This window comes from Podarcis filfolensis (assembly GCF_964270895.1).
Source record: "Podarcis filfolensis genome assembly, chromosome: 7".
Taxonomy (NCBI): Eukaryota; Metazoa; Chordata; class Lepidosauria; order Squamata; family Lacertidae; genus Podarcis; species Podarcis filfolensis.
The window spans coordinates 25,686,266-25,698,368 of NC_139603.1; the positions used below are offsets into that span (position 1 = coordinate 25,686,266).

The window sequence follows — 12,103 nt, forward strand, 5'->3', positions numbered from 1 at the left end:
CTTTGCTTCAGGATAAGAACAGAAATCGGGCTCTGGCGGCATGGCGGCAGCAGGAGGCCCCATTAGCTAAAGTGGTGCTTCAGGTTAAGAACAGTTTCAGGTTATGAACGGACCTCCGGAACAAATTAAGTACTTAACCCGAGGTACCACTGTATATGATTTCTTAAAATATAGATCTGTACATTACTGAAAATACTCACGAGGCAACACATGAAGCGCCACAAGCTATTCTTAGCCACAGACAAAGTGGTTTTTCCTCCACCGCCACACGGTCCCCAGGGAGACCCGGTATGCATTATCCTACCCCTTTCAATGTTCTTCCCTCTGAGATAATAGCACGAAGTTCACAGTATGTTCCGAGCCAAACCCCTCTCATGAGTTTCATCTTCCCAGCAGCAGGGCCTCCTCAAATTCTCCACACCTATTGTTGGAACAGGTGCAGAGGATATGAAGAGCAGCGTGTGGAGATGCGTGGGCCTTTGAGAATGGTCTCTGGAAGGCAACAGCTATCTTATTATCGAAGACCTTCTGGCTCAGGCAGTCTCTTGGGTCCCTGGAGGAGGAAATGAGGCTGGGCTCTTTTTTATTTTTAGAATTTTATGCATTTGGCTGTCTGTTTTATTGGTTTCACTGGCACTGCTAACGTTGCTGCCGTCGCACTGTTGTATTCCTTTCGCTAACCTATCGCAACCTGCTTTAAGAGCAAAGGTATTATTCTAAATTCTAAAATATTCTAAATTCTAAAAGTAAATAAATGAACGGGTTTCAGCTAAACCACAGTGGCTGCATTTGGACGTCACAGTAAATTATGGCTTGTCGTGATGGAAGCAAGCCTAGCCTCCCCCCAGGCTCGTGTGGTCCCCCTCTTCTTCTCTTCTAGTGTGGCTGCGAGGAGGAGACCAGAAGATTTTGCTTCTGATACCAATGAACCACAGTTTAACATTACACCTGAACTCTAAACTGTGGTTAATCTCATCTATGGTTTGACGAAACAACTTCGTAAGCAATCGTTTAAATTGCCATGCTTCAAACAAACCATAACTGAGATTAACCACGGTTTGTTCAGACAGCGCAGCAAGCTGTGGTTAATCAAACATGAACTCTTCCTCTCATCTGTGGTGGGAGAGAGGAGAGTATGCAAGCCTAGAAGCTAGGCTTATTTCAAATACAATAACTATGTTTTTTTGTAACTGCTCAAAGCCACCATAGTGATTAGAATTATGGCATACATAGGCCCAGTTCTGACATAACGTTAAGTGATACTTTAGTACTATGTGAATATGTCTGACTTATGTGCTCTTCCCTCACCTCTGTGAGATTTGTTTTACTTGAAAAAAATCTGTGTTTAGCGTTGTCTGGAAAAGGACAAACTGTGCTTCATTTAAGCTATGGTATAAACCAAGACCAAGCTTTACGTTTACAATCTTTACTTGCTTTAACAAACCATCGTTTAAATGAAACAATGCTCACTGTTCAGCCACAATAAGTTCCAGTTTGGGTAAACTGTGAACAAGACGCTCCATATGCCCTTGTTCTGGCTGTGGGGACTGCATCAACCTTCATGCTGTCCCTCCTTCATGTGACATTAAAATACAGTTTAGCATCATTTTTATTTTATTTATCGAGTTTAGATGCCACCCTTCCCTCCGAAGGAGCCCAGGCTCACAGGCATTTCGCCCCTTCAATTGCTGAAAGAAACCTATCTTAAAACAAAGCCTTGTTGGCATGTTGGACAACACTTTGTATGACTGAGTTGCGGATCAACTCTGCCAAGGGAACCTTAACATTACAGAAGGGGAGCTGTTTCAGTTGCAAGCAAAGACCCTACCTGCCCGCAGACTGTCTCGCCAGAGTGGTGCATGCTCTAGTTATCTCCCGCTTGGACTACTGCAATGTACTCTACGTGGGGCTACCTTTGAAGGTGACCCGGAAACTGCAATTAATCCAGAATGCGGCAGCTAGACTGGTGACTGGGAACGGCCACCGAGACTTGAAAGACCTACATTGGCTACCAGTATGTTTCCGAGCACAATTCAAAGTGTTGGTGCTGACCTTTAAAGCCTTAAACAGCCTCGGTCCTGTATACCCGAAGGAGCGTCTCCACCCCCATCGTTCAGCCCGGACACTGAGATCCAGCGCCGAGGGCCTTCTGGCAGTTCCCTCATTGCGAGAAGTGAGGTTACAGGGAACCAGATAGAGGGCCTTCTCGGTAGTGGCGCCCACCCTGTGGAACACCCTCCCTTCAGATGTGAAGGAAATAAGCAGTTATCCTATCTTTAAAAGACATCTGAAGGCAGCCCTGTTTAGGGAAGTTTTTAATATTTAATGCTGTACTGTTTTTAACATTTGATTGGGAGCGGCCCAGAGTGGCTGGGGAGACTCAGCCAGATGGGTGGGGTATAAATAATAAATTATTATTATTATTATTATTATTATTATTATTATTATTATTATTCATTGCTGAGCTGGGTACCAAGCTTCATTCATAGCATTGCATCACATGGAGCTTTCTTTATTAGCTACTCACCGGCTCGATCATACAGAATGTGGGATCGCTGCAGTCCCTCCTTAACATGATCTTCTGTGATGATCATTTCATTAACAGAACAGCCATGTGTGCTACTCTGCTGCTGGAGCTTAGTTAACCTGGCCTGAACAGCCATCTGGAGTCCATTCAACCCAGTTCTTGCATCGCCATCACAAAGATACGCGAGGGTGTTTAGAGCTTTTCTCTCGATGCACACGCAGCATCTGAAATGAAAGACGTGATATCTGAGTGCATTTCCTATTGTCCACAAGGCCACATTTCTTTGCCCTGACCTCTGAGAGCCAAAAGGATATGAGCTTTATCCCTAACTAAATGCCACAGTAGTTAAATATTAAGGTAAAAAGGTAAAAGGTAAAGGACCCCTGGACGGTTAAGTCCAGTCAAAGGCGACCATGGGGTGCAGCACTCATCTCGCTTTTTGGCCGAGGGAGCTGGCATTTGTCCGCAGACAGGTTTCCGGGTCATGTGGCCAGCATGACTAACAAGCTACTGGTGCACAGAGAACTGTGACGAATGCCAGAGCGCATGGACACACCGTTTACCTTCCCCGCTGCAGTGGTACCTATTTATCTACTTGCACTGGTATGCTTTTGAACTGCTAGGTTGGCAGGAGCAGGGACAAAGCAACCGGATCTCACCCCGTCACGGGGATTTGAACCGCTGACCTTACATCGGCAAGCCTGAAGAGGCTCAGTGGTTTAGACCACAGCACCACCCGCATCCCTTAAATATTACAAGGGCTTTAAACAGAGTATGCAATCCACAAACTATGCCTTAAGCATCACAGCATGTTAGAATCACCATAAAAAATTCCTTCCAGTAGCACCTTAGAGACCAACTACCATATATTCTCAAGTATAAGCCGACTCTTTCAGCACATTTTTAATGCTGAAAAAGTCCTGCTTGGCTTATACTCGAGTGAGGCGGGTGGTGGAGGGACAAGTGACCCGAAAGGAGCCCTTTCTCGCAGTTGGTCCCGCCATGAAAGCTCATACCAATAACAAACTTAGTTGGTCTCTAAGGTGCTACTGGAAGGAATTTTTAAATTTTGTTTTGACTACGGAAGACCAACACGGCTACCTACCTGTAACTAGAATCACCAAGGGCGTTTTAACCATTGTATGAAACCTGTCTGTACTTGCAGCCAGACAATGGGCAAGAGAGACAAACTTTGTAACGCCTTATCTACATAAGATTAACTTTAGATTTGATCAGGGAGTCATACTGAACGGTGACTAAGAAAGCAACTTCCTGCTTTATTTTTATTTTTCTTGAAATAGAACCTAACCCATTTTTGGCGTTGCTCATGTTGAACTGGAACTAAAAAAAGATCTTAAGGCTTGCATCCAATAAGTGTCCTGTCAATGCGAATATTCCCTCTTGCCCAATGCGACTTCCCCATGTGGGCACCCTGTGCCCTCCTCAAATATGCTCGGGGGGGGGGGGGGTTGAGGGAAATCACAAAACGGATTTCAGGGGTTGGTGGTGAAAGGAGGTTTCCATTGTGCCAGCATGAATCCTTGGTGCTGTATTGGATGCAAACCAAAGCAAGACTACAACGGGTTCAAAATCAGGGTTTGGCCATCCCACCCCCCACCCCCCGTGTGAAACTCAGTAGCACAAACATGAGAAACTATGTGAATGTTTTTTTTTTTTTAAAGGGAGAAAAAAGCTCAATACCAGGAAGCATTAGTCAGGTTAAAGGACAAAATTTACTTTAACAGAACAGTAGAAAATTGTAGAGCAACTCTCAACATGATGATGTCATGTCCTGCTTTCCTCAAGGGCAGACAGAGACCTGCTGCCTTCGACAGCTGCCTTGAGTTCTCCATAACATCTTACCCTACTTAAATAACAAATTAACCCAAAGATCAGTGTTGAAAGATGCCTGCAGGCCCCACAACCATTTCCCTCAAGCTGACCATAAAGATAGCAGAATTTACAGATTTTGAAAAGAGATGTTAGCATTGCTGTGAAAAGTCAGATTAAAAGGAGGGAGGAGAGAATAGGCCTTCCATTTACAGAATCTATCAACACTGGAGATACAGCTTGCCAGTGATTTAGAAATGCCCCCAAGGAAAAAAACCACACACTTCAATTTCTTTTGTAGAAGATGCCATTTGCAATTATCACATTTGTTTCTTTCACTCATCCATTTTATCACCGCCTTCTTCCAAGTTGCTCCTGTTGGGCTACATGATTACCTCCATTTTATCATCACAGCAGTCATGTAAGGTAATAATAATACAGTCCTGTTTAAGAATGATTCAGTTTACAAACTCTGCAAAACCGGAAATAGTGTCCCGGTTTGAGATCTAAGAAGGGAATCCGAATGGTGGAAGGGCACCAGCAGCGGGAGGCCTCATTAGGAAAAGCGTGCCACAGTTTAAGAACGGTTTCGGTTTAAGAACGGACTTATGGAACAGATTAAGTTCGTAAACCAAGTTACCACTGTAAAAGGTAAAGGTAAAAGGACCCCTGACCATTAGGTCCAGTCGTGGCTGACTCTGGGGTTGCGGAGCTCATCTTGCTTTATTGGCCGAGGGAGCCGGCATACAGCTTCCGGGTCATGTGGCCAGCATGAATAAGCCGCTTCTGGGGAACCAGAGCAGCGCACAGAAATGCTGTTTACCTTCCCGCCAGAGCGGTACCTATTTATCTACTTGCACTTTGACGTGCTTTCGAACTGCTAGGTTGGCAGGAGCAGGGACCGAGCAACGGGAGCTCACTCCGTCGCGGGGATTTAAACCACCGACCTTCTGATCGGCAAGTCCTAGGCTCTGTGGTTTAACCCACAGCGCCACCCACGTCCCGAGTTACCACTGTAATAATTTATTATTTATATGCCGCAATCTGACTGGGTTGCCCCAGCCACTCTGGGCCGCTCCCAACAAAAATAGTAAAAACACAATACAACATCAAAAATTAAAAACTACCCTAGGTGGGCTGAAGATTACCCAGTGAGCTTCATGGGTAAATGAAGATTTATACCAACACTCTAGCCCAGGGGTCAGCAACCTATGGCTCATGGGCCGGAAGCAGCCCACAGAGGTCGTTTGACCGGCCCACAAGCCCCCCCCCTGAACTGAGTTGCCCGCTCGCGTGCTGCACTAAACTGGCGCAGCGCAGTTTGGGGACTCGCTTCCACGATGCTGAAAATGGCGTTTGCACAGATGCAGACGCCGAAAATCACATCTGCGCATGCGCAGACGCTGAAAATCACAGGCACACACGCTCACGCAATCTGGCCCATAGAAGGATCTCTGTGGGACCAATCCGGCCCAGGCAAGATAAACCTTGCTGACCCCTGCTCTAACCACTACACCACATGGTGGTTCCATCTCCTTAACATTTTCGCGAATACAGAAACACAGCCAACCTATTTTTCAAGGGCAGGAGTTGCCACGCTTCAGAATCCGGCACGTACAGCACTTCAACCTGTGCTGTTTCCAGCTCATTGACTCATTGCCCTTTTTATCCAACGGGGATTAGTGCGGGGAGACTGGAACAGACAGCAATTCCTTATGGAGTATGTTGGCACTGCACATAAACCCAGGGTTGCCAGAGGTTCTGCACTTCATTCACTGAAGGATTTACGGTCGTTTTTCTTTAAATGGTTATCAAGCGGCTAGAGAAGTCAAGGGATTTGTTTTGAATTGATCTAATTATACCCTTCAATAACCAAATCAGTCATTTAGAGAAGTGCGTTTATCCACAAAATATCAACATGGGTGCTTGGGAATGTGAAGTGTTGTGGTGGAATTTACAGCAGGGGTGTGGAACAACAGGCCCAGGTGCCAAATCTGCCCTTCCAGGGGCCTTGGGACTCCTCCTAGGCCACAACCCTTTCCCCAGCCACTTTGAGTGGTTTCCCCCCAGTTGGAATGTGTCCTTGAACACTGAGAATGTTTCTTGCTTGCCTGGGTGGAGGATAAAGAGGGATGTGCGAGTTTGGTTAGAAAGTAGTCTACTGCGCAAAGCTAAAATTTACATTTGTTACATTGGCCACTTTGGCCCCCAGGTGGTTTTCCCAGAAGAGAATGTGGCCCTCAGGGCTGAAGAAGGTTCCCTACAGATTTAATCCAAAAAGGAAAAGCTAGTAGCCATCGTCAGAAGAAAGGATGCGTGTGTGAACGTCAACCTGATTCTAGGAGTTAATGAACAGCCTAAAGTACACACATCTCACAGGCTGGGTGGCTGGGTCCGAAAAACCACAAGATTTCATCACCTCTGATACAGACACAGGCTCCCAGCTAAACACATCATAGGTAATGCATCTATAGGTGGTGTTCGAAATTAGCCGGGCGCCAGGTGCGTTTTGTAACTGGCACAGGTTCCAATTGTAACCACATGGATATCTCTGGATGGTAGATTTGCGACTGACACCTCCATCTTGCTGGCCCCTCCAGCATTCTTAAGCAGAATAGTTTACTAATTGCATTTATATCCCACATTTTTCTCCAAGGAGCACATGGTTCATCCCCATCCATAATAATAAAAAATCTCATCACAAAAATGGCACCTAGACATTCCGTTGTCGCAACAATAACCTAGGCTTATTGGCAATTAACCTAGACTTATTGGCAGTTTCTAACACTGTCTATAGCTCACCTTCCTGTAAAATGTACTTAGAGAAATGTGCTGGGAGATTTTCTTGGGAGAGACCATTTAAACAATGGATCTTTATATGATCTGGTCCCGCACAGAACTGTTCGGCACATCTCGCAGATTGTTCAGAACTCTCCGACATTGTTTTATACGTACGTTTCATGCCTACACATGTTCTTGGCCTAAGGGCTACTATCTTTCCATGTAATTGGATACAGAGGCGCATTGTGAAGAACAATCGCTACCATGATATACAAGAATACAGTCATAATAGGATTACCTGGCACAGGCCAACAGAATTCCTCCTGGGATTCCTACCAGGGTGTCTCCCAGGGGAAGCTGCCAAGCTGCAAATAACTGAAGGCGGGACTACGCACCCTTTTCTCCCTGCTGCCAACAGCGTGCTGCAAGCAGAATAGCTTTAGGTGACTCAAGCAAGCTACTGCACAAAGGGAGAGGGAACTTCAGTTTACTTGTATCCTTTATACCTGGCCCACTAACCCAAGTTCTCAAGGTGGATTCCAATGCATTAAAACTATAAAATATGTTTTCCAACATACAATAAAATAGACAAGAGTAAGTCCATGCAAAATAACATGAAAAGGAGTACAGTGGACGCTCGGGTTGCGAACGTGATCCGTGCAGGATGCATGTTCGCAACCCGCGCCTGCACACACGTGGGTTGCAATTCGGTGCTTCTGCGCATGCGCAAAGCGTGATTTAGCTCTTCTGTGTATGTGCGACCACCAAAACCCAGAAGTAACCCATTCCAGTATTTCTGGGTTTCGGCTGTCTGTAACCTGAAAAAACGCAACCTGAAGCGTCTGTAACCCGAGGTATGACTGTATATTATGTTTTCCCCAGGCGAGAAATGGCTGCCAAAGCAGCCAGATTATTATTATTATTTTAAAAAAGTGTCAGTACCCAGAACACACTATTTGCAAGTGGATTTGAAAAACAGCAGCAACCATGTTCTTTGAAGCAGGGACCAGCACATAGGTAGGTTTGTGCTTAGTACAACTGGTAATGGCCCCGGGCAATTTTGCCTTTGGTATACAGTGGTACCTTGGGTTACATACGCTTCAGGTTACATACGCTTCAGGTTACAGACTCCGCTAACCCAGAAATAGTGCTTCAGGTTAAGAACTTTGCTTCTGGATGAGAACAGAAATCGTGCTCCGGCGGCGCAGCAGCAGCAGGAGGCCCCATTAGCTAAAGTGGTGCTTCAGGTTAAGAACAGTTTCAGGTTAAGTACGGACCTCCAGAACGAATTAAGTACTTAACCCGAGGTACCACTGTAATGTCTAAACTAGACATATACACCACACAGGGAGACAAAGAAAGAATGCTCATTGCTACCTGCTCTGACCTTATATAAATCAGATGCTCAGCCACTGAGTAATAGTCTCTCCCTTTGGGTGCCATTTCCAAGGAACCCCTGATGCCTGTGTACTGGGATAGCTCAGTCAGTACAGCATGAGGCTCTAAATCTCAGAGTCATGGGTTTGAGCCCTATATTGGGCAAAAGATTCCTGAATTGCTGGGGACTCATGGCCTCTTTCAACTCTACAATTATATTTATGAATCTACTGCCTGCAAGGAATCTATGTGTTCCTGGCAACAGTGTTTGAAAACTACCAATATACGCCATTATGCTAAATGATCACATTCTATTACTCTTTTAACTAAAAAAAGAAAGCAGTACCCGTTTGATTGGGCAGCTAGAGGAGCAAAACAAACTATGAACTTACTTGCCTGAGAACAAACAGGTGCCAGGAGAATAATTAGCATTCACCGAAAACCGAGAATGCACTTCCCCAGAATTTTTTTTAAAAATGATTAATTGCTTTAGCACAATACTATTTTACAGAGCTCAGTGCTTTAAGCAATACATCCCTCCCTCCCCTGATAACCTGTGTTGAAAGGGATCCTAGAATCCTCATATTTCTGGGAGAATGCCTATTAATCATTTGCATATGGTAATTAAAAAATGTACGCCTTTGAAAACAGCCCATTCCTCAGCACGGAATCCAAGTTAAATTGTTAATAACAACTTTGTGGTGGGCAGAAGCATCAAAATCTAAAAACAAACTATTCTTTCTTTACTGGTTTGAGGAATTTCTTAGTAATTACGAAGGATCTGAGTACTTCAGCCTTATATTAAAACATACCTAAGTTTCCTCTTCTACTTCCATATTCTACGGCTGCCCATTTATCCTACATGAGGTAACAATTGCAAGTCAGGAAACTAACCTACTTTCCAACCTCTGAATATATCCCCCCCATACTCTCATCTTACACTTGCACTATTTCGTATTTTTGCCAGTCTCCCAGATTAACACAGGACATAATTGGACACCAAGCCTTGATGTTTGTACCTTGTAACCGCTGATACCTAGAGACAAAAATATAAACAGGCAGGCAGGAAAAACAGCCTAGGACCTCGCACCAGCTGACCTCAGGGTGGCATGTTACCTAAGAGGTAAAGGAAAACTACAACTAAGTGCACAAGAGGAAACCTCCACTGGCATATTGCTAGTCTCCTTCATGCAAGGCAGAGTTAAACTGTGGAATCAACTCTGACAAGACGTAGAAATGGCCGCCAAGAGATTTGGGAGCCAGTGTGGTGTAGTGATTAAGAGCGGTAGACTTGTAATCTGGTGAACCGGGTTCGCTTCCCCGCTCCTCCACCTGCAGCTGCTGGGTGGCCTTGGGCCAGTCACACTTCTTTGAAGTCTCTCAGCCCCACTCACCTCACAGAGTGTTTGTTGTGGAGGAGGAAGGGAAAGGAGAATGTTAACCGCTTTGAGACTCCTTCGGGTAGTGTTAAAGTGGAATATCAAATCCAAACTCTTCTACTCTTCTTCTTCTTGACAAGTTCATGGAGGAGAATGTTCTCAATGGCTACAAGCCATAATAGCTATGCTCTACCTCTGAATGCCAGCTGCTGGGAACCAGGGAGAGGGCTGTTGTACTTGCTTGTTGGCTTCTCAGGGGCATCTAGTTGGTCATTGTGAGAACACGATGCTGGACTAGATGGAGCAGAGCTTTTCTTATGTTCTTATGGAGAGTGCAAAGGCATGCCATTAGCCCTCCATGCAGGCAATTCTTTTTCTTTACTCCTGCCTTCATATACAAATCCACATGAAGGTCCCACCAAGGAGGCACCAGACTTTTAAATTCTTAAACCACTCAGGACCGTAAGACCTCAAAGACTGCCTCTCCCCATAGAAACCCTGCATTCATCATCGGAGGCCCATCATTGTGTGGCTCCTCCACGTGAGGTTCAGAGGGTGGCAACATGAGAACGGGCCTTCTCTGTAGTAGCTCCCCATTTGTAGAACACTCTCCCCAGGGAGGTCCACCTGGGACCTTTATTATATATATTTTAGGCAGAAAACATTCCTCTCCAACCAGGCCTTTGGCTGATTAATATCCTGCAGCCTTTTAAATGTGTCTGTGGGAAGGGGGTGTGTGTGCGATTGGATTGCTGTTCTGTTTTAATTATTTGTTTTTTTTGTCCTGTATTTTATTCTGTGAGCTGCCCTGAGATCTTATGATTAAGGGCAGTATATAAATCTAATAGGGACACAGGTGGTGCTGTGGGTTAAACCACAGAGCCTAGGACTTGCTGATCAGAAGGTCGGTGGTTCAAATCCCCACGACGGGGTGCGCTCCCGTTGCTCAATTCCTGCTCCTGCCAACCTAGCAGTTCGAAAGCACATCGAAGTGCAAATAGATAAATAGGTATCGCTCCGGCGGAAAGGTAAACAGTGTTTCCGTGCGCTGCTCTGGTTCACCAGAAGCGGCTTAGTCATGCTGGCCACATGACCTGGAAGCTGTACGCCGGCTCCCTCGGCCAATAAAGCGAAATGAGTGCCGCAACCCCAGAGTCGGCCACGACTGGACCTAATGGTCAGGGGTCCCTTTACCTTTACCTTATAAATCAATAAAACAGAAATAAAAATTTCTACAGCAGAATTGTGGGATGAAGCTGCGTCAAGGCTGGGGCACATCATTTGCTGGAGAAAACCAGAGTACAATTCGCTATGAGAACAGGATGCTGGATTAGATAGGCTTTTGGTCAGATCCACCAGAGCTTTTCTCACGTTCACTGATTCTAACATATAAAGGGCACCTAAGAAGTCTTGCCATTTCTTGGCTCTGGCTATTGCTTATTATGTGACCTTGACCAGCCCTGGTAACCTTTCGGCGCTTCTGTTTATACATGTTTACCCAACTGGCAGAACCGACGAGGGTAATATATAAATATATTTTCACTTCCTCCGGCTAGCAGTATTATGCAAGTGCAACACATCAACTTTAACTCGCTCCTTTTGAGAAACGAGTTTTTGTGTTTTTTTTAAAAAAGTATTTTACACCTGGCTCCAGTTGGTGAGCCAACAGGTTCTAATAAATAAATAAAAAACAGCACCAAGCTGATCCCTAAAATCTGGTCTCCATTGACTGAACAAATATTTACTCAATGCATGCCTAGGGTCTAGTGAAATATAATGCCTTGGGAGAAGGAGGTGGGATTGCTCTGTCTACCTACATTCCACCCAGAAATGGAAGCCTCACAAACCCATCCACTGAGTCACCATAAGCACAGCTGAGACATTATATGAAGCCTGAGAAGCAGTGCTGCTCTGACCCACACTTCGCACTCACAGCTCATGCCCTGTTGCAACAAAAAGAATAAACAGCCATAAAAACCCAGCATCCTAAATAAGGAAGCAGAATTCCTTCATTTCCCAAACTTATGCAATCTAGTTAGGAACTTGCATGTACTGGAGCAAATAAAGTCACATCAAAACTGAAGAAAAGAGAGGTCTTTATGCCCCCCTAGCTTTCTTTCTTATAAGTGAACCGCAAGTGTTTTCTTCCAAGAGAAAGTTAGTTACACTTAAGTTCTGCTGAAATCCATGGTACAGGTCACTTACAAAT

At 45.1% G+C, this 12,103-nt stretch overlaps 1 protein-coding gene across 3 annotated transcripts in view; it reads right to left on the reverse strand.

Annotated features, from left to right (window-relative positions):
• WRNIP1 (WRN helicase interacting protein 1) overlaps nucleotides 1-12,103 on the reverse strand; it is a 64,038-nt gene that overhangs the window by 30,877 nt on the left and 21,058 nt on the right. For all 3 annotated transcript variants that reach the window (XR_014550600.1, XR_014550601.1, XM_083623903.1), the window contains exon 4: nucleotides 2,528-2,751. Coding sequence is in view for 1 of the 3 variants with exons in the window: in XM_083623903.1 (XP_083480029.1) it covers nucleotides 2,528-2,751 (224 nt within the window). In the remaining 2 variants the exon portion in view is untranslated. The remainder of the gene's footprint in view (nucleotides 1-2,527; nucleotides 2,752-12,103) is intronic.